General features: G+C 44.8%; 1 protein-coding gene across 2 annotated transcripts in view; it reads left to right on the forward strand.

Moving 5' to 3' along the window:
- The first annotated feature begins 20,325 nt into the window (after positions 1 to 20,325).
- KIF5C (kinesin family member 5C) overlaps positions 20,326 to 27,350 on the forward strand; it is a 166,732-nt gene continuing 159,707 nt past the window's right edge. For both annotated transcript variants that reach the window (XM_079925007.1, XM_079925008.1), the window contains exon 1: positions 20,326 to 20,846. In XM_079925007.1, coding sequence (XP_079781133.1) covers positions 20,721 to 20,846 — 126 coding nt within the window. In that variant the 5' untranslated portion in view covers positions 20,326 to 20,720. The remainder of the gene's footprint in view (positions 20,847 to 27,350) is intronic.

A 27,350-nucleotide genomic window follows, 5' to 3' on the forward strand; every position in this document is an offset into this window, starting at 1 on the left:
CAGGTGATGCTGATGTTGCTGGTCCATGGACTCACTTTGTATATCAAGAAAAAAGATCACATCACATGATACAATGGGAAAATCCAAGGCTTTCCATCAAATAGCCCTGGGTTTGATGGCCAGTGTTGCTACTATGTGGTCTTGGACATGTTCCTTAACTTCTCTGAGCCTCAGTTTCCTCATCTGTAAAATGGGACAATACCAGTAGTAATATCCCCTCTTTCATTTATGATTTTGGTATTTTGAGTCTTCTCTTTGTTTTTCTTGGTCAGTCCAGGTAAAGGTTTGTCAATTTTGTTTATCTTTTTGAAGAATCAACAACCAGGTGATTTCACTGATTCTCCTGCTTTTCTGTTCACTATTTTTTAAAAATCTCTGTTCTAATCCTTATTGTTTTTTTCCTTCTGCTAAATTTGGGTTTAATTTCTCTTTTGTTTTTTTTACCCACTGTCTTAAGGTGGAATGTTAGGTTGTCAATAGGCTCCAGAACTTCAAAATTGCTTTACTGGACAGTTTCTGCTCGACAACTCTTGTCTAGGTGGGGAGACAGATTTCTGGAACTTCTTACTCTGCCATCTTCTCAGAACCCTCCCAAGACTAGCTTTTTTTTAGGCTGGTCTTTGACATTTGTTTTGATGCCACTTGGGCTGTTTTTTTTTGTTTTTGTTTTTTTTTTCCAGTACGTGGGCCTCTCACTGTTGTGGCCTCTCCCGTTGCGGACGGAGCACAGGCTCCGGACGCGCAGGCTCAGCGGCCATGGCTCACGGGCCCAGCCGCTCGCGGCATGTGGGATCTTCCCGGACCGGGGCACGAACCCGTGTCCCCTGCATCGCCAGGCAGACTCTCAACCACTGCGCCACCAGGGAAGCCCCCACTTGGGCTGTTTTTAGCAGTGTCTTTCCCTAGTTCTCTCTGGTGAACACGTTAGCCTATGTTTTAGCTTATTGCTCTTAATTAGAAGGACCTATTGTTTTCTATAGCACTCTTAGGCTTGAACTACTGCACACGCTGTTTCAAATAAAGTCCGTTCTTTTGATGAGAGCCTTGGAGCTCTCTTTTCTTATGGACTGACTCTCCCTTGGGCAAAATTTCTCAGCCACCACTCTGAGCAATGGCTGGTATGGTAGTCTCTAGTCTTCTTGGCTTGCCTCTACCCTACAAGTGAGCACTGCGATGAGGGTGATTGAGGCCCCAGTGTTCTTGTTTCGTCAAGCCTGGGATAGAACCTCCATCCTATGGGTTAAGGCTGGATGGTAGTAAAGTTCTCATCAGGAATTTAGCCTCTTTACTTTGGAGATGGAGGGAATGAGAAATGCTGATGGCTTGGCTCTCCTAGGGAAATATGGTAACCATTGATTAGGAGATGAGGGGAGAGAGAGTCTTGTCTTCTGGATCACAACTCTTTGGAGTGGAGCTTCCGTCAAGCTGAGATGGGTAGGGCGAGGGAGGGAGTAGGTCATGGCTCAAATGCCGTGGACGCTTGCTATTCTTATCAAGTTTAATATATTTTCTTGAATAAATGTTTCTTCATTTGTTGTATGCCCATAGGACAATTTCCAGAGATTACAAATGTTTGTTTTAAAACTGGTTTTCACCAGCTTTGCTTGTTTTGCTGGGAACTGGGTCCACTCAGCTCCTCATGTTACCATCCTGGAAGTGGAATTCCCATCCAATCCATTCTATGCCCCACTGAGAGGAGGTTTTCTTTGGGGCATTTTGATCAATACCATTACTTTGTTTAGAAACTTTCAAAATTCCTGTGCCAGAGACTATAGTTGAGATTTAATAGCCATTTCCCCGTTCCTCCTCAAGTACAGAACCCCAGTGTTATCTGAGGCAGCAGTGCACCCAGACAAAAGACTATATAGCAGTTAGGTGTGGCCAGGTAAGTGAATTCTGGCCTCTAAGTGGATGTATTGCCTGTGTCTTGAAGAAAACTGCTTAAAGGGAGCTGTTCAGTCAGGATTGTGACCCTTTGCCTTTCTTGTTGACTAGAATATGGTCCTGATGGCTGGAGTGCTAGCAGTCACCTTGGACGATGAGGCAATCTTAAGGATGGAAGTCACGCAGTGAGGGTGGCAGAGTAGAAACATAGAAAACATTTTTACTTTGATTCCTGAGTCCTTTGTTACTTCCTGGAGCTGCCATATCAGTCCTGCATTGCCTTCTTATAACGAGTATAAATCTTTGTGTGTTTAAGCCACTGTTTTTTCAAATGTCACCTCCTCTAAGTCTTGCTTGACCCCTTGAGAGCTAGAAACGCTCTCTCTTTCCTTTGAATTCTCATAGCACTTGCCTCTAACTCCCTGTGGCATGATACATGATATAACGTTTCTCCCTGTATTAACAGTACTCAGTTTTATGCTGAAAGGAACCAAATGACTAGCCTAATAAAATCTAGTCCAGATCGTCCAAGGCCGGCCATGGGGGAGGAATCAACAAGTGAGGAGTGCTGGCTGGACCTCAAAGCCCTCATCCTTGCCCTGAGATTCACTTCTCTCCTGGGGCTTTCTCCCTACTACCTATTGGCTAGCTTCAGGGACCACTGCTTTACCTTTGAGGGTTCAACCCAAGTATGAGGACAGACAACACTCAACTATTCCCTTAATTCCATTTGGCACAGCTGAGAACAGGCTAGAAGATATTCTTTAAAGATTATTGAAAGCTCTGAATAACAAAGGAGAAATAAATAAGACAGTAAAATAACACCAGTAAAATCATCTATTTCACTCCCCTTAGCTTGGGGGCCCTGCAGCATGCTTTGGTGCCTCCATGTAGCAGATACCTTCGGTCCCTTGTCATCTTCACATTCCAGTGGCCAAGCTATCCAGATGCAGCCATAACATTATCTTAAAGCCTTTGGAATATGAAGGTAGTGGATGTCTGTATCTGGCATGCCCAAGCTGAGACCTGGATCCTAATACTTTTTGAAACAATATCGAAGAGGATAAAAAACAAACAGCTTTTGTAATTTAAAAGCTGCCTTGTAGGGGACTTCCCTGGTGGTCCAGTGGTTAAAACTTCACCTTCCAGTTCAGGGGGTGCAGGTTCCATCCCGGGTCAGGGAGCTAAGATCCCACATGCCTCGGGACCAAAAAACCAAAACATAAAACAGAAGCAATATTGTAACAAATTCAATAAAGGCTTTAAAAATGGTCCACATAAAAAAATCTTTAAAAAAAACCCAACTGCCTTGTCAAGGTAATTATTTTGAACCTAGAATTACATTCAAATGGAAATTTTATAAATGCAAATGTAAAGCAAAGATCCTCTTGTAAATGAAGATATTTGAGACTAGTTCCCAGGAGCTAAACTTAGAATTTAAGATAGTAAAATGTCATCCTCGCTGAATGCTGAGTAGTATCTCTCTCTACAAACTTGATTGCTTTGGGAGAAAATGCCCTTAACTTAAAAGGGGACAGGGCTTCCCTGGTGGCTCAGTGGTTAAGAATCTGCCTGCTAATGCAGGGACACGGGTTCGAGCCCTGGTCTGGGAAAATCCCACATGCCGTGGAGCAACTAAGCCCACGTGCCACAACCACTGAGCCTGCGCTCTAGAGCCCATGAGCTACAACTACTGAGCCCATGTGCCACAGGCACTGAAACCCATGTGCCTAGAGCCCGTACTCTGCAACAAGAAAAGCCAGCGCAATGAGAAACCTGCACACCGCAAAGAAGAGTAGCCCCCGCTTGCCGCAACTAGAGAAAGCCTGTGCGCAGCAACGAAGACCCAACGCAGCCATAAATAAATAAATAAGTTTAAATAAATAAATAAATAAAGGGGGACAATAATGATGGAAGAGCTAGCATGGTACCTGGGTCTTGGACTTGCACTGAACCCCTATATTAATCAAAGGGATGGAGGTTAGGCAATAACAGAACTGTTTTCAAAGAAGAATTTGTGAGACTCAGGGCTTAAGGCAGAACTTCAGGGCAGGTGACAGGTAGCTGAGAGCTAATAATAAAAAATAAAAACAATAATAGCAAATACTTCTATAGTGCTTATTCTATGCCAGGCATTGCTCTAACACATAATACTTGATCTGTATTACTTTATTAATCCTCATAGTAACCTTTGAGGTAGTACGATTATCATCCCTATTTTACGGATGAATAAACTGAGGCATAGTAGGTTAGGTAGTGTGCCCCAGATCACTCAGCTCTGAAGAAGTGGAGTTGGGATTGAAGCCCACGCACTCCAGCTCCAGAGCCTGGGACCTTCTCAATTTACTGTCCACGTAAGGAAAGTGTCTGTTTCTTTCCACCGCTACATGAAATCCTGAGCTCTTGTTAATGGCATACCATCTTCGTTATCAAGCTGTATATTCCTGATGAAAAGAAAAAAACGGGTGATTTCATCCACGTATTTTTCATCTGACCACTTCACTGACCTTACATATTAGGTCAATTCGCTTTTTAGCTAACTCTTACTATTTGAAGGTGGTGGTGGTCGTGAACATCTTTCCTGCGATTGTGTATAATTTTGCTTCCCCTTTTTCTACAGCTATGACTCCCATTTCGGTTTGTTGCCTTACCACACTGAGTGTAATTTATGGAATAGTAAGAATGGGATTAAATGTTAGAGGGGCTATTGAAAGGATAAATATGAGATCAGAGTATATGGTGCAGAGCGAGCAGTTAAGAAGCTCCTGCAGTAATTTAGGTGTGACGTCATTATACCTTAGTCTAGGATAGTTGCTAGGGACGTATAAGGAAGGATATACGGGCACGATATTTTAGACAAAGAATTTACTGGACTTAGTGATGTGGCTGAGCAATTAAATAGACACATCCTACCTGAAATCTAGTACTCTACCTGATGGTGACAATCTGTAACAGATGTTGGTATCGATGGAAAACATATGTCTGGTCATCTAAAAGGGGTAAGAGGAAGGGAGTGAATCACAAGTCTCAGTTTATGACAGCATTAGCAGAGAGAGAGAGAGAGAGAGATTCTATTCTATCTTTATCCATCCATCCATTTATCTATGGATCCATCCACCTATCAATCTATCTAATTTTAAAAAATCAGATCTCTGTGGTTCAGTCTTCAGTCCCTGAACTATCCAGCCCCATTGCTTGTCTGACTGCTCCAGGACCACCAGCATCCTTCCCCCTCATGTCTTCCACACACTGTATTCCCTATCCTTCCTCCCATCTTAGTTTAAATGGCACCTGCTGCGGAGCCCTGCCCTGATCGCCCCAGCCCTCCAGCCAATACCACCACACATCCTGCACTTTTCTTTCCAAAATACTTGCCACGATTGCAATTCAATAGGTATTTGTGTGACTGTGAAGTCTGCTGCCCTCACTAGAGCATAAGCTCCGTGAAGACATGCACCAAGGCTGTATTTGTTCCTGCCGAATCCCTAGTGCCCAGCACAGTGCTGGAATATAGTTCATAATCCATAATCCTCTTGCATGGATTTATGACTATCAAAAACATATCTTTTTTTGTTTGTTTTGCGGTACGCGGGCCTCTCACTGTTGTGGCCTCTCCCGTTGCGGAGCACGGGCTCCAGACGTACAGGCTCAGCGGCCATGGCTCACGGGCCCAGCCGCTCGGCGGCATGTGAGATCCTCCCAGACCGGGGCAAGAACCCGTGTTCCCCGCATCGGCAGGCGGACTCTCAACCACTGCACCACCAGGGAAGCCCGCCCTTGTGTAGAGCTTTTCTAGTTTCTAGAGTGACATTCTGTCTGTTGTGCACCATCTGGTCTTCACACCAACCCTGTGAGACATGGGACATTTAGCCGGCACCTTACAGGTGGACTGTATTTTCACCTGCATCATCTCATTCCGTGCTCATTTATATCCTCATCATTCACAGACCAGCAGAACTGGGCTCTGAACGCAACATAATTTTTGTTTGTTTGGGGATTTTTTGGCTGTGCTGCACGGCTTGCGGGATCTTAGTTCCCCACCCAGGGATTGAACCTGGGCCCTCAGCAGTGAAAGCGCTGACTCCTAACCACTGGACCACCAGGGAAGTCCCCCACAATATACTCTTGACACACACAAGTCCTTCTCTCTGCTGAGCACATCCTCCCATTGTGGACGCCATTGTGCCCCACCCAGACCTCCTCTACCAGCTTGTGCTCCCCTCTCCCAGTGCTGGGAGTGTCAGCTCCTCTCTAGAGAGTTGCCTTCCTCCTAACCTGAGAGAGAACCCCACACATCCAGTGACTGACTGACACGGGGGTACAAAAGGCTACCCCCTTCCTCAAAGGGTTGCAGTTATATACCAGAGTTTCCTGGTGGGGCCAGGCTGGAGCCGGTCTCCTGCGACCTCACCATGCCTCACTCCCCTGCTCCCCTCACTCTTTCAGAAACCACTGCCATGGGACTGCCCATCTCAGGCTTTGCTTCTGGGGAGCCCAAATCAAGACACAACTGCCTTGGACTTCCCTGGTGGCAGTGGATAAGTCTCCATGCTCCCAATGCAGGGGGCCTGGGTTCGATCCATGGTCAGGGAACTAGATCCCACATGCATGCTGCAACTAAGGGTTTGCATGCCACAACTAAGGAGCCCTGGAGCTGCAACTAAGGAGCCCATGTGCTGCAACTTAGGAGCCCACCTGCCCCAACTAAGACGCTGTGCAACCAAATAAATAAGTATTAAAAAAAAAAAAAGACACAGCTGCCTTGTCCACCTTACACACCTCTGTTCATCCTACAAAGCATTTCCACCAGAGACAACCTTCTTCTGCCTGGAGGTGGTGAAACAGGTGAGTGCAGGCAGCGTGGTCCTCAGAGAGGTTACACCCAAGCACCGGGTGGTCCCAGCAGGCTAGCAGGTGTGGCGGGATCTCTACAGAGTCTGCATTTCTGGAAGCCACCCTGCCAGTGTCCAGGGATGAGGAAGCCAGGAAGGACCTTCCCTGTGTCACTGAGGTGCACGGTGAGTTGGCCCCCCTGGTGGGAGAGAAGCAATACCCGCTCCTCAGCCCCCCTTCCCTCACTCCTAATGCCTGAACATGGAGGAAGGGGAGTGGGTTATACACAGGAGCTTGCATTCGTGCAGCCCTGCTATCTCGAGCCCTACCACCACTGGACCCCTTGATGTCCAAGATTCCAAACAGAGAGACCCAGCGAGAAGCTGGAGCCTTCTCCAACCTCCCTGAGGCCTGCCTCCCTCCTGGGGGTGCTGTCAGTGGAGACCCCACGCCTCTCCCACAAGGACATGGCTTTACTCTGTGAACACTGCAATTCCACTCCTCTGAAGCCCCCAATTCAGTTATTTTCCAGGTCTCTGTTTCTCTCCTAGATGGCAAACTCCAGGAAGGCAGGCACCATGCCTTGCTTATGTTAGTAGCTCCTGTGGTAGCAAGAATATAAATGTTATTTTTGAGTTGAAAGCGTTCTTAGAGTTACATGGTATCGTTTCCTAGGACAGAGTCTTGTGATCAATCTCATTAAATGAGGGAATAAATATTTTCCTTTGATTAGGATATTCCAATAACTCAACCAGAAGTATATTACGGTAGGATTTCCCTGGTGGTCCAGTGGTTAAGACTTCGCCTTCCACTGCAGGGGGTGTGGGGTCAATCCCTGATTGGGGAAGTTCTGCATGCCTCATGGTGTGGCCAAAAAAAAAAAAAAAAAAACCAAAAGTATATTAAGGTAGATTTGCTAGTTAAGACCAATTTTTATTTATATTTTAGGGCAGGGAGGCCTATAGGTGTCTTCACTCTTTTAATTACTTATTTATTTTTTTATTTTTTTCTTTCATGTGGACCATTTTTAAAGTCCTTCTTGAATTTGTTACAGTATTGCTTTTGTTTCATGTTTTGACTTCTTGACCCTGAGGCATGTGGGATCTTAGCTCCCCAACCAGGGATGGAACCCTCACCCGCCACCCCCTCATTGGAAGGCTTCGTAACCACTGGACCACCAGGGGAGTCCCTCCATCCCTCCGCTGAATGTGGGATCCTCCCGGACCGGGGCACAAACCCGTGTCCTCTGCATCGGCAGGCGGACTCTCAACCACTGCGCCACCAGGGAAGCCCTGTCTTTTGTTTTTTAAGTTGATTCCTCAGGCTTACTTGACATTTTGAAAATAGGAAGAGAGTAGGCTGTGATGAGAGTCCTCCAGGCAGAATGAGAACCTTTCACACAGCAATTTGTTTTGTCCCACGCATGGAAAATCCCCAAACCATTTCTATTTCTTTTTGGAATAAAGTGAGCCAGTCTCAGGGCGCTTCTCTCTCTCTTTCTGGTTCTGATCCTCCTTACCTTCTGACTGCCTTCTGCTCACAGATGGAGACTGCAGATAGGCACAGAGTGCATGACGCACTTTCAGATGAAAGAGAGTGGAACGTATTCATTTTTTCAACTATACACATATTTAAAAATAAGTAAACCTCCCTCCCTCCTTCCCTCCCTTCCTCCCTGCTTCCTGTCTCCTTCCCTCCCTCATCGTGGTAGTAAATGGCCTCCATGTGTCCATACCTTAGTCAGCTCGGGCTGCCATAACCAAACGCCACAGACTTGGGGGCTTAAACAACAGAAACTGACATTCTCACAGTTCTGCAGGCTGGGGGGGGTCTAAGGTCAAGGTTCCGTCAGGGTCCGGTTGTGGTCAGAGCTCTCTTTATGGCGGCAGATGGTCACTGTGTCCTCACATGGTAGAGAGAGAGATTTCTCTCTTCCTCTTCTTACAAGGCCACCGTCCTATCAGATTAGGACCCCACTCTTATAACCTCATTTAACCTTAATTACCTTCCCAAAGGCCCTGTCTCCAGATATGGTCACATTGGAGGTTAAGGTTTCAATATATGAATTTAGTGGGACACGATTCAGTCCGTATTTACAGCCTTGCCCTGCAGCTTTGCAGTCCTCTCTCACTCTGTCTCTGGCCTCAGTCATGTGACTTGACTTGAAGTGTGAGGCAAGCAGAGGCTTGAAAAGTACACGCACGTTTGCACCTAATCTCTTGCATAGCTGGGCTTGCTCACGCTACCTCGCCGTGAGAACATGCCTGGACTGGCTTCCTGGGGTGATGGAGAGAAGTGGAGGGAAGCCTCGACCATCTTAGAACACACCGACAGCCAGCTGATCCCCCAAAATGGGAGAGAGCCCAGCCAAGTCAGCAGAACTGTCCAGAGACTCATAGACTGGAGAGACATAATCTACAGTTGTTATTTCAGGCCACTGCAAGTGAGACCCAAAGGCTGAAACCATCCATACAGTCTCCATTCTGTAAGAAGGGCTATCTGTTTGGCTCTGCTATACAGTGAAGCCAAAGGGGGAGGAACAGAGAGCCCATGGAGAGAGTGATGAGTCTCTCCCATTCTATCCCCGGATTTGTATCTCACTGGTGTTTCTAACTGGGCTTAGAACTCTTCTTTCATCTGATCACTCCCCACTTAAAAACTTCCAGTGATTTCCCACTGTCAGCTGAATGCCACCCAGACACCACCACCTGTGGTCCAAGGCGCTCAGTAATCTGGCATAAACACACTTTTCCAATTTTAGTCCCCAGATGTGTCCGTTCAGGTTTGCACTTGTCGTTCCCTGAAGGTACAAGTGGTGCATGCCTGGTATTTCTGTCACTTTCAGTAGGAAATCTACCTCTGTACACATTTCAGGGTTTGATTTATGTTGCCCTTCCAGAAAAATGATACACATCTACCCTCCTGCCAGTAGGATAAGAGAAGGGTGGCTTCTTTGTATGCATTACAGCATTGGGTGTTATCGTTCTTTGTAATCGTTGCCAGTTTAGTAGGCATTCCTTTGGTTACTAATAAGGCTGAATAGTTTTTCATGTATTTAAGGGTAATTTGTAATTCTTTTGTTTACTGAGTTTTTATGCTCTCGGTTAGTTTTTCTATTGTGCATTACAACTGTCATATTGACTTGTAAGAATTCTTTATTAAGGATATCGACTCTTTGTCATATATGTTGCAAAAACCTTCCTTAGCAGGTTGTGTTATTTTATTATTGCATATGATTTTTGATGTTAAAATTTTATATTTTTATGAAGTTTAATATGTTTCTTTTTTCCTTTGATAGTAGCCATCTTAAGGGTTTTTTTATTGTTTGCTTAGAATGACTATTTCTCTTTTAATCTCTTTATATCTCGTCTCCCAATTAGACTGAAGCTCTTTGAGAGAAGGGTCTCTTTCCAAAGTTGTACTCCTTGACTCTACTCTCTACCCTGTTTCAGTGTAAGTGACAGATAAGTGACAGTTAATTCATTTATTGTTGTGACAGGCAGCCTTCTAAGATGGTCCGCAATGATCCATGCCTCCTGATATTCACACCTAAGTGTAATTCCCTCCCTTTGAAAGCATGCAGAACCTAGTGACTTACTTCTAATCAAGGAAGTATGGAAAAGTGATTGGATGAGATTAAGCTATGAAAGACTGTGGTTTCGGTCTTGTTTCCTCTCTCTCACTTGCTCTGATGATGTCTACTGCTCTTGAGAGGCTCACATGACGAAGAACTGAGCGTAGCCTCTGGCCAACAACCAGTGAGGAGTGGGATCCTGCCAAAAAACACAAGACTGAGCAGGAAATGGATCCTTCCCCAGTCTGAGCCTTGAGATGGTTGCATCCCTGGCTGCATGAGAGAGGAAACTTGGGCCACAGGACTCAGCTAAGTGATGCCCAATTCCTGACCCACTGTGAAATAACAAATGTTGTTTTAAGCCACTAGGTATGGGGGTAATTTGTTACGCAACAGTAGATAACTAATACCATTGTTGAAAAAAAATGCTCTAGTCTTTGTGTACTTTTCTCTGACCTCTGTTGGACAAAACCTCATCTTATTTACTGTTTCAAAAAGTAAAGGAGAATCTCTAAAGGGAACCACATCAACCTTGGAATTCACAGTCTTTATTTAACATATTTACAATGAATTGATTTGCCAGGGATGCTACTGTATTCCTCCACTGTGGGCAATAGGAAACGTGTTTTTATTTATTCTTCTTTCCCACAGTGTCTGAGGAGGATGGAGCTGCTGAGTAGAGGAGCCCCCTTTGTTTTGCTGAGCACAGTGATAAGTTAGAGGCTGCAAGCCTGGGACGCAGGTAGAACACCACAGACTGACTCTGCATCAGGGAAGAACAGTGCAGGAAATGTCAGGACCTGGAGAGAGGAGTCACATAGGGTGTTGGGATGGAAAAGGACCCTCTGTGGTGCATGATGGAGATGGGAATTTAGAGACATGAAGTCTGTCTAGCAGTGGTTTTTAAATAGTTCACTGTGGGGTGTGCAATAGAAATCCCTCATCTGGGATTCCTGTTACATTTTTAGCAAAGTTTACATTACTTCCTAAGCTTTCCTGAGAGTGGATTTTTAGAGGAACTAACAGTGTTGAATTCTGTCTCCAAGTAGGGCCTGAATGAAGTTAGGCATAGTTGCTGAAAGATGAGGGAGTCGTTGACATTCAGGTCACACTAGGATTGTGCTGTCAGCCTGGGGAAGGGCAGAGGTGCCCATGCCTCTCACCTCCTGCATCTCAGCTCCTAACTGGGCCTGGTGCCTTGTACCTGGTTGCCAGAGCTCATTCACAGGTGGGCCCCTACCTCTACCCCCAGGACACAAGAGTTTGGCTTTTCTCTCTCCTCTGCTCTCCCTCCTTAGACTCAGTCGTTCTCCATTGTATTTGTCCAGAGCCCTGGATTTTTTTCTGCAAGAATTAATACTAAAGATTTCTAAAGATTTAATCTAGTAAAATGAATCTCAGTTGATGTGTCAACTCCCCTAGAGAGAACAGGCTTTCTCCTTCAGATCAGCTAATGTCATGTTAAAAGGAAGTGATAGTCTTTGCTTCTTCCCCACTGAGCTGGGTTATCTGGGCCACTTGAGGTGATAAATTTTAAAAGACACCCTGGTTTTCCATTCCATGGCAATAGGCTATTTTGCAAGTTTTTTTGCAAGTTTTAAAAGGATTTTTTGACACTTTAAAAAACATTTTCACCTGTTCATTTGGTTTTTAATGTTCACTAGGGCCAGATATTCTTTGTACTTATAGGAATGGAGCTGGGCCCAGACCATCAGAAATGATTAAACCCACACGGGAACCTGCAGACCCCAGGGTTTGAGTTAAACGACTATCCCAGTGACTGCCAAAGATGGGGAGCTGATGTGAAAATTGAAGCAATTACCTAGATCACTCAGGCAGAAGGATTTCTGAGCCTTCTTTTCCTTGAACAATCCAGATAATTGCTTCAATTTACACTTCTCACTAGCAGTAGAGACTGGGATAGAAACCGTTCTCCAGGACTGAGCTGAATAGAGAAGCAGAGTGTTCAGAAAATGATTCTGATCACTCCAGAGAGAAGGGGGGATGGGGTGGGATTCACATGCCTTGATTTCTGTTAAGCTCAAGCTAGTCAAAGGGAGACTGTTCATTGTTGCCTGAATGATCCAGATAATTCCTTACTTATTTTCTGTCCCATCTCAACATTGAATTTTTTGGGCCAAGCAGGTGTTGCTGGTGGAGGCGTCAGAAGAAACTGTGGCTGGGGAACTTGGAAGCCGTTTGAGGCTCTTACCCTGTGCTAGTGGGTGAATTCCTCAGTTCCTTAACTGCCCTCAAAGGACCTATAAATTCCAGCTTCAAGAAGGCTTTGCTGGGTCAGGAGGGAGGGGAGTGGAGTAGGCGCTGTCCTGGAAGAGCATAGCACACCTCTTAACTTAACCATGAGCAAAAATCAGGGCAGCAGGACTTGACCAATCCCTGAAGCAGATGATTCCTTGACTAGGGCACTCAGGGATTCATCGCTGCAACGGGAAATGCACATTTGTTGGATGAATGATGATGCATGAACACATGAAAGACATTTATTGAGTTGCTACTTTGTGTCTGGCATTATGCCAGGCCTTGGAATAATTCATTTTATATTATTACATACTTTTCTTTCTTCTCATGCTTTCTTGGAAGGGGTGATTCCCTCAATCTCTTCACAGCCTCTCCCAGACCTTATTTCCAGGCATTTTGGCACATATTTCTCTCTCAATTCTCACTTATCCAGAAGAGATAATATTTTTAGCACCATTTCAACAGATGGTGTAAAAAAAATCATTCAGAGAAGTTGAATATATTTTCTAAAGTCGCAGAACTTGCTAGCAGCAGAATGAATGAAAAATGCAGGTCCAGTGGTCAGGACTCCACACTTCCAATGCAGGGGACAGGGGTTCTTTCCCTGGTCAGGTAACTGAGATCCCACATGCTGCATGGTGCGGGCAAAAATAAATAAATAAAATGAACTACAAAATTCTATTTAAAAATGCATGTCCCGAGCCCAGGGCTCCATCTACAATGCAAGATCATCATTTCCAGGTTCAATGTATTCATTCATTTGTCCTTGCCATTATCATGATCATGATGGACATGGGCTGATCACCCAGAAAATATTTTTATCAAGCACGTAAATGATACATGATCCCCACAACATGGATAAGGGAGCAAGACGTACACACAAGACATTTAACAGAAAGAAAAACACTGTGAAGAGGAAAGAACTAGAGAACAGAACCAGACAACGCTGGGAATGTCACTGCAAGACAGCAAGTGCTCAAGTGCCAGATCAAGGGGACCGACGGCCTGAGACAGCAGAGAGCTCTGTGGGCTAGAGCTGTTCAGGAAGGTTTTCTAAAAATCAATTTCTTTTTCCTTCACTGTTAATATATTTTAAAAAACTGAGATATAATTGATATATAGCATTGTATTCATATATATGTATATTGTGAAATGATCACCACAGTAAGTTTAGTTAACATCCATCCCCATACATAGTTACAGTTTCTTTTTTCATGACGAGAACTTTTGAGATTTTCTCTTAGCAACTTTCAAATATGCAATGTGGTATTATTAACTATAGTCACCATGCTGTACATGACATCTCCAGGACTTATTTATCTTATAACTAGAAGTGTGTACCATTTGACGCCCCTCTCCCTCACCCCCTACTCTGGCAACCAGCAATCTGTTCTCTGTATCTACTAGTTCGGTTTGTTTTTCTTAGATTCCACATATAAGTGAGATCATGCGGTGTAATCTTTCTCTGGCTTGTTTCACTTAGCCTCTTGACATAATCTTTCATTAATTCCACTCTGGTCGCATAGGTTTTCTCGCTGTCCTGGGTATGTAAGCTTCATCTGACCTCCAGACTGTGTCTCTTGCTTTCTTGCTCCCTAGATATCTTCTGGTATCACTTAATACCCTTTCAGCTGCAAGTCACAGAAAGTTGACTTGAAGAACAGGCAAGTTTACTGGCTCAAGAAAGAAATCTAGAGAAGGGTGGGTTTGGGTTGTTGAATCTCAGTGGCTCAATCATGTGATCAAAGACCCAGGATTTTTGGTCTCTTGGCTCTGTTGCCCACAGCTTGGCTTCATCCTAAGCCTTGTTCTCCATGCAGTCACAGAATATGTCAGTAACAATTGGTGTTGAATGTCATCCTTTAGCCGAGGAGGAAAAGGTTGGGAAATAGAATCTCTTTCCAAAAACTTGGCAAACTTTTATCTCCTTGGCTTCATCCTGCCCACCCCTGAGGATGGGATGATACTGTTTGTCTGAGACTAACCAAAGCCCATCTCCGGAGTTGGGGATGGTTCTCCACGGCATGTTCTGGCTTCACAGTAGGGAGTGGTGGGCTGGATGTCAAGGAATTAACCCCAATGACCCAATCACCTCCCTTTCCCTTTTTACTCCTTCCGCCCCCCAGGGAAATCTATTATTAATTTTTTTGTTTCTCCAGCTTTATTGCGATATAATTGACCTATAATGTTGTATAAGTCTAAGGTATATAAACTTGTTAATTTGATACACTTATATTTTGCAAGATGATTATCACTATAGTGATAGCTAACACCTGCATCATGTCACATAATTACCATTTCTTTTTGGTGGTGAGAACATTTAAGATCTATTCTCTGAGCAACTTTCAAGTACTTGGTACAGTATCGTTAACTATAGTCACTATGCTGTACATTACATCCCCAGGACTTATTCATTCTGTAAGTGGAAGTTTGTACTCCTTGACCAACATCTGCCATTCCCCCCAACCACCAGCCCTGGTAATTCTATTCTATTTTTCTTTATCTCCTAAAAAATTGAGATAAAATTGACATATGACACTGTATCAGTTTTAAGTGTACCACATTATGATTTGATATATGTATGTTGTGAAATGATTACCAGAATAAGTTTGGTTAACATCCATCACTGTACACAGTGATGAGAACTCTTAAGGTCTACTCTCTTAACAACTTACAGATATGCAGTAGGGTAGTGTTAACTATAGTCATCATGCTGTACATGACATCTCCAGGACTTATTTATCTTATAACTAGAAGTTTGTACCTTTGACCACCTTCATCCAGTCTCCACTCCCCCACCCCCGGCCTCTAGTAACCACAAATCTGATCTCTATATCTATGAGTTTGCTTTTTTTCAGATTCTACGTATAAGTAAGGTAATACAGTATCTGTCTTTTTCTGACTTATTTCACTTAGCATAATATCCTCAAGCTCCATCCATGTTGCTGCAGATGCAGGATTTCCTTCTTTATTATGGCTTAATAATACCCTATTGTGTATATACCACATCTTCTTTATCCATTTGTCTGCAGATGGACACAATTTTTTCCCTGTCTTCGCTATTGTAAATAATGCTACAGTGAACACAAGGGTACAAATATCTTTTCAAGATAAGGATTTTGTTTCCTTTGGGTAAATATCCAGAAGTGGAGTTGCTAGATCATATGATAGTTCTGTTTTAAATTTTTTGAGGAAACTCCATGCTGATTTTTTTTCTTTTTTTAATAGTGGCTGCACGAATTTACATCCCTACCAACAGTGCACAAACGTTTCTTTAAAAAACTGTGGTAAAATAGGGACTTCCCTGGCAGTCCAGTGGTTAAGACTCCATGCTTCCACTGCAGGGGGCGTGGGTTCAATCCCTGTTGGGGAACTAAGATCCCACATGTGGCGCGGTCCAAAAAAACAGAAAACAAAAAACCCCCCAAAACAAATGGAGCTGAGTGTGCCAACCCGTGATGTCAGAAACATACCCCAAATATAGGAATCACTGTAAAAAAATTGTGGTAAAATATACTACAACAACATAAAATTCATATTATATTTTATAGCATAAAATTTACTATTTAAACCATTATTTCAGGGTACAGTTCAGTGGTATTAAGTAAATTCACATTGTTGTGCAATCATCGCCACCATTTATCTCCATTTTTCATCTTCACAAACTAAAACTCCATACCTATTAAATAATAGCTCCCCATTCTCCCCTCCCCCAAGCCACTGGCAACTACCATTCTACTTTCTGTCTTTAGGAATTTGACTACTCTAAGCACCTCATATAGATGGAATTGATACTGTATTTGTCCTCTTGTGATTCGCTTATCTCACTTAATGTCCCCAAGGTTCATACATGTTGTAGCTCGTGTCTAAATTTCCTTCCTTTTTAAAGCTGAATAATATTTCATTGTACGTATATACCACATTTTGTTTACGCATTCCCCATAGATGACTTGGACACTTGGGTTGCTTCCACGTTTCAGCTATTGAGAATAATGCTGCTATGAACATGGGTATACACATATGTGTTTGAGCCTCTGATTTCAATTGTTTGAAGTATATACCCAGAAATGGAATTGCTGGATCATATGGTAATCTATTTCTAACTTTTTGAGGGATGGCCATATTGTTTTCCATGGCAGCCACACCATTTTACATTCCAATCAACAGTGTACAATAGTTTCAATTTTTCCATATCTTCCTGAACACTTATTTTCTTTTTTTGATAAAATCCTTCCTAATGGGTATGACGTGGTATCTCATTGTGATTTTTTTTAATTAATTAATTTTATTATTTATTTATTTTTGGCAGTGTTGGGTTTTCGTTGCTGCGCGCGGGCTTTCTCTAGTTGCAGCGAGCGGGGGCTACTCTTCGTTGCGATGCACAGGCTTCTCATTGTGGTGGCTTCTCTCATGGCGGAGCACGGGTTCTAGGTGCGCGGGCTTCAGTAGTTGTAGTGCATGGGCTCAGTAGTTGTGGCTTGCGGGCTCTAGAGTGCAGGCTCAGTAGTTGTGGCGCACGGGCTTAGTTGCTCCGCGGCATGTGGGATCTTCCCGGACCAGGGCTCGAACCCGTGTCCCCTGCATTGGCAGGCGGATTCTTAACCATTGCGCCACCAGGGAAGTCCCCTCTCATTGTGATTTTGATTTTCATTTCCCTAATGATGAGTGATGTTGAGCATCTTTTCATGTGCTTATTGGCCATTTGTGCATCTTTTTCAAAGAAAGTTCTTTTCAGGTCCTTTGCCCATTTTTAAATCATATTTTAAAATATTGTTGATTTGTAGTTCTTTATATATTCTGGATATCAATCTCTTATCAGATATATGATTTGAAAATATTTTCTCCCATCCTGTGAGTTGCCTTTTCACTCTGTGGATAGTATTGTTTGATGCATAAAAGTTTATCATTTTGATATTGTTCAGTTTATCTACTTTCTCTTTTGTTTCTGTGCTTTGGTGTTTCTTTTTAATTTTTTTAAATCCTAGCTAGTCCGTCTCCTTGATTAAGCCTTCTCAGCACCACTGAGCATTGTACCTCAGTACTGACTTGTTTCTAAGTTGCCTGAGGGTGATGACTTATTTTGCAATTTCCCCTCAAGTGGGGGACCATAGTCCCCTTGAGTTCACTTAATAAACCTAAATGTATATAGTGGCAGCAAATGTCATTTGTTCAATCAGTAGTTGATGGATGGATAGGTGGATGAATAAATGAAGAGTGAACCCAGGGACACACAGTCAGTTCTCTCTTACCACCCCAGGTTATCCATGTTCTGACCTTTTCAGACAAACCAGTGTGTGTGAGCTTCTAGGCATCCTATGGTGGGCTCAGGGAAACTGGGGATTGGACTGCCCTCTCCAGTATATTGTGAAGTTGACAACTGAAGCTTGTGGGTGTCTGAGCCAGAGAACTACTAAGGTGAAAATAGATGAACATGTAGCATTTGGGCCTTTTAAAACCTACTATCACTGTATCCGAGGACAGAAAATAAAATTGGTACTGCTCACAATAGCTGACAAAAGTTTATTTCAGTAGCTGTGTCTTCTCAGCTAGGTGGAGAACCTCTATTCCCAGGTACACCTGCATTTAATCAACAGATGTGTTCCTAAAATTAACTGAGTAAATTACTTGTTTTACACTCATTTGTTCATAACTTCATCATCATCATCATATCTGACTTTCAAAGGTTTATATCATACATGTGACCCGCAGCATGCTAGGTGCTTTAAAAGTATTATTTCTTCTAATTCCCTCAAAAACTCTATGAGATGGTATCATTACTTCAATGATAGAGATGAGGAAACTGAGTCTTAAGGAAATTACATACCTTGCCATGGTTTATTATGTGCTATTATGGTTTATTATGTGCTATTATTATGTGCTATTATGTGCTTGCCATGTTTATTATGTGCTAAATGCTAGAGACATAAAGATGAGGCAGATATCATTGCCCGTGGACTTGCAGTGACAGAGGTGGACACAGGAGGTAATGAGACAACAAGGAGGACCACCTACTCTCTGTCAGTGTTTAGTGAGTCAGGGAAGGCTTCCTAAGGAGGGAGGGCTCACTTAGGGCTCCCTTCCTAAGGAGGGAGGGCTGAGCTGAGTCTTAGAGGAAAAGATAGCACTGGAAAGGGAGAGTGGACATCTAATTGTTCTGCCAGCCCTGCAGAACGCTCTTCTTCTGGGACTGATGTCCCTCTTCTTTCGTGTAGCTTCCGACCGTGAGATTCCTGCAGGATCTCACAACGTCCTTGACTCTGATCGAGTTGTCTAGAGGTAGACACCAACCGAAGCCCAGGCCAATCACAGACTTGCCCTAGGGGTTTTCAAACCAAATCTCTGAACAAACATCTATCCTTATCTAATGGCAGAAATTGAAGAATGAATGCAGGGGCTGTTGGCAGCTGGGTTTCTTGACATGTTGAAGGGATGATCTAGAGGGAGAGTAAGGCCAATAAAAAGAGAGAACAGGGACCAGTGGTAGAGAGAGAGCCTTGGTAGTCTGCCTGTTCCCTGGCTTGGTTTTTCATCATTCCTTTAATAAGCCAGATCAATCTGTCTTCTTCTTTTTTTCTGTTTGTTTATTTATGTTTTTAATTCATCTTTATTGGAGTATAATTGCTTCACAATACTGTGTTAGTTTCTGTTGTACAACAAAGTGAATCAGCCATATGCATACATATATCCCCACATGCCCTCCCTCTTGAGTCTCCCTCCCACCCTCCCTCCTTTAACTCAGTGGCTCCAGGTGGATTCCTATCACTTTCCACGGTAAGAGCCCTAATATACGTACTTACTAATAGGCATGAATGCTTGACTCTGGGAGAGTAAACGCTTAAACAAAATACCAGAAGCAAGAAGAGCAAGAGGTGAATTTAAACGGAGGAAGCCGCAAGTAGTTTGGTGTTTGTCAGAGTGTAAACATCAAGACAAGAAGTGGCAAGAGATGAGGCTAATAATAAGTAGACAGAATCTGATCATGGGACCTGGATATATTTTGCAAAGTACTTTGGACTTGATCCTGTATACATTCTGTTCATTCTACGGGGTTATAAGTAGGCATTAGGCAGAGGTTCTGTAAACTGTACAATAATTAGTAGTAATTGAGAGGCTCTTAACCTGGGAGTCACAGACAGGCTTCAGCTGTCTCCAGTCCCTCTCAAATAGCATGAAAAATCTGTGGGTGTGTACAGGTTTATTTGTCTTTGTTTTTGTTATGGAAGAGGTCCCTAACTTTCATCAGGTATTAAAGGAGTCCCTGACCCAAAATATGTATGAACTGCTATCTATGTACAGGCATTTTCAGGAGTTACTGACTTCAAATATTCATGCAAATCTCATTGCCCCCCTCCCTCCGATTTCCTCACGACGCTTAAAAACTGTTGAGCACAGAGAAAATGCTTCATAACTGGTTGGACACTGTCTTAAGAGGGGATTTTCCTTTGGGATCATGAAACGATGTAAAGAGATGATATAGACCTGGTTATTTATAGAGATTTTAACCGGGAATATTGGATGTGACATCCATCCTGTTATTGACTTGGGCAGCCAGCCAAGACCTGCAGGCTCTCGGAGGTGTCACCCGGGGCACCAGCGTTGTCTCTGAAAGCCAGCTCCAAGCATCCTTGTCCTTCCACCCGCAGGTACAACGACTACAAGTCCCAGGACGCTTCGCTCGTGGAGCCTGGGCGAGGGCGGGGCGGATCTCCGCAGTGACGTCACCGTCCCGGGGCGGACCGAGGGAGGGCGGGGCGAAGGGGCGGGGCGGGGAGGCGCCGGAGCGCGCTGGTGCTGATGCAGGATGGCTGAGCTCGCAGGAGCCCGGGAGGTCTGAGCCGGGAGAGGCTTGCTCCCTGCGCATCGCCTCGTCCGCCCGCCGCGTGGTCCTGGGCAGGTGGTCCCGGGACGCAGCGCAGGGCCAGGGCAGGGCCAGGGAAGGCAGGTGTGCAGCTGGACGGGCCAAAGGTTGATAGACTGCCCACCTACCAGGTCTCGGAGCGGCCAGAGCTGCCCAGCCCGCCGAGTTCGCGATGACCTGCTGAGAAGCTTCGTCGGAGGCTGCGGGAGGCGGCCTCGTTGCGGGCGGTGCGGTTCTCGACCACCTCCCTAGTTGTGCGGAACCCCGTCCCCCCGCCCATCCCCGCGCCCCTTCCCTCTGCCGCCGGCAGAGATGGCGGATCCAGCCGAATGCAGCATCAAAGTGATGTGCCGGTTCCGGCCGCTCAACGAAGCTGAGATCCTCCGCGGGGACAAATTCATCCCCAAATTTAAAGGCGATGAGACCGTGGTGATCGGGGTAAGTGGCTGGGAAGTCTGGCCCCCCCTGCTGCTTCGCGCCGCAGCCCTGACGCCCCAGATCTGGCAGAGATGCTCGGGCTACCCCTTCGGACATCCCCTCGGGGCTGCCCTCTAGGGTAGACTCGACGAGAAATCCCCTCCCCCCCCGTAGTTCCCCCCTGGGCCGGTGGAGGGTCGACTGGGGACCATGGGGCGGGCCCCAGGCGGCGGGGGTCGGGGTGGGGGGCGAGGAAGTGTTCGGCGCCGCCATTGTTATTGGGGTGCGGGCCCGAGTGGGCCCATTGTTCCCCGCCCTGGCCACACCGCGTGGGTAGTGTGTTCAGGTTACCCTCAAGCCCACGTGTAACCCACAAATGATTCCAGTCATTGGTTCAATTTATCGAACACTTTGCCTCTTCTCACGAGCTGGGTGAAAGAAACAAGGTACTGGAAAAATCCTAGCCTCGGCGCGGAGCTCCCACAGCTGTGCAGAATTGGCTCCCCGCGGCGTTCCTCCTTGCTCTGCACGCGGAAGGCGGGGGATGGGGGAACACTGGTGGCCTTGGTGTCTCCTGCTTCCTCTCAACCCAGGGTGCCCTGGCTTGGGCCTCGGTTCTGACCCTTCCGCAATAGGGCGACCCCCACTTGGTGTCCGCAGATCCTCGGGTGTGCTTCACGCTGGGTGGAGAGGAGGCTGTGCGCCCACGTCTGTGGGGCTGGGGGTCCGGAGCGCAACCAAATAGCCTCTGTGCCCAAAGAAGTTACTTTGTGTGGCTGGGGTCCCCTCCCTCTTGGTCTCCCTTCCCACGTTACCCCTCCCCCCTTCCCTCACCTCCGCAGACTTGGCTCTTTCTGCAGCGGGGCTGCTGGTGGGGGGGAGGGAATACCATTGGGTTTTAGTTCTCAAAAGAATATGTCAAATGAAATAAGCCAGCCTCCCCCAGCTCCACCGCCCTTCCCCCTCCGCTGTCCCCAGCGTGTGTAGCTGATGGTGCCCTCTTTGTATGCGAGTCGCGTGGGGAGGGACCGAGTTAATGGGAGCCTCCCGATCCCTGCTGACACGTTCCTGGCAGCCTGCTCGAGGCTGCTGATGCAGCCTTCCCGGCCTCAGCATTGATTAAGTGATGTCATCCCGTTTACTGAGCATGCTCCGACTAACCCCCTCCCTCCTATTTCACCCAGTGGCTGGTGTATTTAGGTCAAGTGATTGACAAGTGACAGTTTACTTAGGGTCTCTGCCCGAGTCAGCCCGGCCCTTCTTAGGCACCAGAGGCCGACATTTGCCGGCCCAAGCAGTCCCAGCATCTTCGCCAAGGTTGTGCCGCAGTCCCTGGTTAGGGACCTGAGCACTGGCAGATGCTGGCTGAACCGGAAGACAGGCGCTCTCCGCGCAAGGGGAACAGAGGCAAGGCTCTGGCCTCGGGGCTTCATCTTGTACCTCCCTTAGGAAGGTAGCTCCTCTCGATGCCCTCTTCTCTCCTCCCAGTTTTCACAGCCATCAGAAAACCATGACCTCCAAATGCTATGGGGATGGTAGTTCACCCTGAGAGCTGACCTAAGAGGGCAGGAAAGAGGGGTTTTCTGTCTGCTTAGTGTTAAATTGAAGAAAAGATGTATGCTACAATTATTGATGAGGAAGATTCTATACTTAATGGCAGACATGAGATAGTGACATATCTATGGCCAGTACATGGGGCAGATGGGGCAGAGGTGTTGCATACACCTCTAAGCTAGGGTCAGCCTATAGTCTGACTTGCTACTTCCTGAGCCACACTATGGTTTAGATAGAGTGGGAGTTACTGGGGACATCTAGTCCCTGCCCCTTTTCTTGTAACAATGTTTTAACAAGTAATTGTGCAGCCCTAGAACATGGTCTGATGACCCTAGTTTTTCAGAGGTTTTAAAGAAAAGCTGAAGTTGTTTCTTCCCCTTTTCCTCCTTCTTCTCCTTTTCCGTCTTCCTCTTCCTCCTCTTCCTCCATCTTCTAAGGGTGATATACCAGGACTAATGAAGTGGAGTAATAAGAAATCATCCCTTTGATCTGTGTGCAAGGCAGAGATCCTTAATCTTACAGTTATTCTTCTTTCATTTTGACACTACTATGAGTATATATTTAATTCCCATCTACATATTCATGTTATTGAGTGAATAAAGTAAAAACAAAGTCACCATATAAAAGAAGTATATTAAACAAAAGATTGTAGATGTGAATACACATGTAGCTCTTCAACTGTAAATTAACATTTATGATCATCTTACTATAATCCTTTCTTTAAAATTTTTATTTATTTATTTATCTTTGGCTGCATTGGGTCTTCGTTGCTGCACACAGGCCTTCTCTGGTTGTGGCGAGCGGGGGCTACTCTTCGTGGCGGTGCGCAGGCTTCTCATTGCGGTGGCTTCTCGTGTTGCGGAGCACGGGCTCTAGTAGTTGTGGCGCACGGGCTTAGTTGCTCCGCGGCATGTGGGATCTTCCCAGACCAGGGTTCGAACCCGTGTTCCCTGCATTGGCAGGCGGATGCTTAACCACTGCGCCACCAGGGAAGTCCCTTACTATAATCCTTTAATACAACAGAGAGTTTTCAGTTTTCTTTAAGGTAAATTTTTCTTTGAAATAAAGCATTCATATAGAAAAGTGTTTTCATAAGTGTACAGCTTGATGATTTTTTTTTTTTATAAACGCTCCCTTGTAACCACCTCTTAGACTAAGAAACAGACATTTTCAGGACTGCAAAATTCTCCCTAGCATCCCTCCCAGTCACTGACTCCCTCTGCCTCAGGGTAACTACTATTCTGACTTCTAATGCCATAGGTTAGTTTAGTTTAGTTTTTTTTTTAAGCTTTATCTACATAAAACCATACAGTATGTTCACTTCTGTGTGTGAGTTCTTGCGCTCAACATTACTCTCGTCAGATTCATCCATGTTGTGGTGTGTAGCTGCAGTTTGTTCATCCTCATTGTTCTGTAGTATCTCATATGAATGTACCACAATTTAGTTATCTAGTAACTGGTCGTAACTGTTTGGATAGTTTCCACTTTGGGGCTCTTATGGATGGAGCTGCTATGAACATGGTTTTACACATCTTTCAGTGAGTGCGGTACAGAACAGAAGACTGCCAGATGCTGAAGGGTGCTGGGACTTCTGTTGGCATGTGCTAGGACCCTTCCCATTCCTGATTAATAATGTGTAACTAAAGGAAGTGACAGTTCTGGCAGCCTGTATCTGACTTTGTACACCAAATAGAATGGCTCCCCAAGTCAATTCAGTAGGAACCATCCCACATGGCTCAGTTGCAGGTGGAAACTGCCTTAGGGGGGCATTCCCTTCCTTGCTTGCAGGGACAGAGATTGTGGGGATGACCAAAGAAGCCCAGAGCCATCCAGAAATGTCACCTTCACTCCCAAGAGAGATGAGTGAAGAATGAATTTCTGTGCAGTTATCTGTGAGTCCAAATTCAGAATTCCAGACATTGTATTTGTTTTTGAAACTGGGGTGATTTTATTTCCTTTAATGTCTTGTTCATTTCTTATGGAGATGTATGCTAAGCGGGAGATTTTGCAGGTGGAGTTCCTAGATTTTTCTTTTTTAAGAAATGTCCTGTCTTGGAGGGATTATCTCTACCATTCTTGCTCCACCCCGCCCTCCACCCCCGCCCCCATCCTGTGCAGAGCTTTCTTTCCCTGACTGCTCCAGCCACAGTCTCTTCCCACTATGAACTCTTGTAGCATTTATTCTGTATATGATCTCCTGATTTTTTTGCCTTAGATTATTTTTAATTTTGATCATATGTTTAATGACATTGTAAGGCATGTGTAGAGACAAGGCCCATCCATGTTTTGCTTCTGTGTACTTCCCAGGGCCTCGCCCATAGAAGGCACTTAATAAATATTTATTCATCTCTTTGTTGAGTATAGAAATCTTAACGCTGATGTATTTAACTGATTTCATGGACTTTTAATTGACTGTAGGCTGTTGGGGGTAGTTAAAAAAGAAGTTTAAAGAGATGTGCTATTCATTGGAGCAGGACTGGTAAGAGAGCATATAATACACTTAAATGTTATAAGAAAATTGGGAAAGAACCGTATCCAGCTTTGTTAAAAATTAGAAGCACTAATGATACTCGTGGTGAGCTAGAAGTGGAGGGCGGGGCTAGGGACTCCATAATTCTTCAGAGAAAAATATTGGATTTACAGCATTTCTCAGAATACTCCTCCATTAGCTGCTAAAATTCCGTGTGAGTCATCCATTACTTTGAGCTCTGCCTATTGGTTTTGATGCATCTGTATTGTTGGAACTCTGTTTCAGAGAGTTCTCAGTGAGTTTCTTTGAAATGGACTCATACCCTTCAGTTTTGGGCTTTCCTCTTGTTTGCAATCCTGGGAAAGCAGGTGTTGTTAACCATGGGTGCTTTCCCTGGGACAATGTAAGTTCTGACTTGTTGGAAAGCCAAAGCAAAATATTATCTATAAACCCTGAGCTGGCCTTCGGGTGGAAAGTGGCCTCAGGCTGTAGGAGCTTAGATTAGTTCTGGGCAGTGGATGGGCAGGGAAGGCAGGAGCCAGGACAGAGACCAAATTCCAAGCCTGAGTTATCTTTGTGGAGATTATAGGCTGAAGATGTGAAGAAATATGGCTAGAACTTTTCTTTTTGTCCATAGCAATGGTCTTTTAAAGCAAGAGTATTTTCTTTTAAAATTTATACAGAGTAAAGTCACTTTTTTTGGTATATAGTTCTATTGTAGGGGTGTGAAAAATACAGAGTTGTGTAGCTATGCTGTATTAGTTTCCTGTTGCTGCTGTAACAAATTACAACAAATTTAAAGGCTTAAAATGATACAAGTTTATTATCACACAGCTTCCATAGGTCATGTGGACAAAGGATGTCGCCTGCCATTGATGGTGCACCCTGAGGGGAATTCAGGACATAGAAAAACAGAATACTGCCCCTAGATAGTTAAGATGCATATCGAAGGAATGTTTTCCTTAGCCCAGTCTCTTTCATCTTCCCATACATAGAAACGCACTAAAATCATTAACTTGGGAAAAAAAAAAAAAATCATTAACTTGAGATGTCTGTTTGTTGTGATTAGCAGTAATGTTTTGATGTTCCACTACATAGTTTTGTTTTGTTTTGTTTTTTTCCCCTGCAAAAACTCCTGTATATCCCACTCCTCCTTTACCTCTTTGGAACAGTCCCTCAGAGCTATCTGAGAGGCTGCCATCCCGGGCTATAGTCCTCAGTAAATGTCCTAAATAAAACATATTTCTCAGCTTTTAGGTTGTGCTTTTTTTTTTCAGTCAACAATCAGAAGTCCATCAAGTCAGCTGGTTTCTCTGTTTAGAGTCTCACAAGGTCAAGAGCAAGGTGTTGGCAGGGCCATGTTCTTTTCTGGAGGGTCTGGGAGAAAATTCATTTCTTTGCTCATTCAGGTTGTTGGCAGAATTCAGTTCCTTGTGGTTGTAGGACTGAGGTCCCCATCCCCTTGCTGGCTGTCAGCCTGGGCTGTTCTTAGCTTCTAGAGGCCACTCGCAGGTCCTGGCCACATGGCCCCCTTCCTCTACCTTAGGAGCCAGCAGTGGGTTGATTCCCTCTCATACTTCAAATTTCTCCTGCCTCTTCTTCCATGGCTTGTCTCTCTCACTGACTCCTCTGCCTCCCTCTTTCACTTTTTCAGGGCCCACTTGGTTACAGTGAGCCCAGTCAGATAATCGGGGATAATCTCCCTGATATAAGGGCAGCTGATTAGCAATCTTAATTCCATCTGCAAAGTTCCTTTTATCCTGTAACTTTCACATATTCACAGCTTCCAGGGATTAGTGTGGACATCTTTTGAGCCATTATTCTGCCTCCACATACCATACTCAAGATACAAAGCAAAAAAAAAAGATACAAAGAAATTTCATCACTCCAAAAAAGAAAAAAGTCCTCATGCCCCGCCCCACCCGTAATCAAACCTTCTCCCCTCTCTTAACCCCTGGCAACAATTTATCTGTTCTTCCTTTGTATAATTTTTGCCTTTTCCAAATTGTATATATAAAAATGGAATCATAGGGCTTCCCTGGTGGCGCAGTGGTTGGGAGTCCGCCTGCCGATGCAGGGGACACGGGTTCGTGCCCTGGTCCAGGAAGATCCCACATGCCGCGGAGCGGCTGGGCCCGTGAGCCATGGCCGCTGAGCCTGCGCGTCCCTGTGCTCCGCAACGGGAGAGGCCACAACAGTGAGAGGCCCGCGTACCGCAAAAAAAAAAAAAAAAAGGAATCATAAATTTAAGTATCTTTTTGAGCTTGGGTCCTTTGAGGTTTAGGTGGTTGTTGGCGCATGTATCAATAGTTCATTCCTTTTTATTGCTTAGTGGTATTCCTTTATACAAGTTTGTCACAGTTTGTTTATCCATTCACCTGTTGAAGGACATTTGTGTTGTTTCCAATCTGGCATGATTCTGAAAAAAGCTGTTATGAAGCTTTGAATATAGGTTCTAGTGTGAGTATAAATTTTTTATTTCTCTTGGGTAAACACCCAGG

Source organism: Stenella coeruleoalba, assembly GCF_951394435.1.
Source record: "Stenella coeruleoalba genome assembly, chromosome: 6".
Lineage (NCBI taxonomy): Eukaryota > Metazoa > Chordata > Mammalia > Artiodactyla > Delphinidae > Stenella > Stenella coeruleoalba.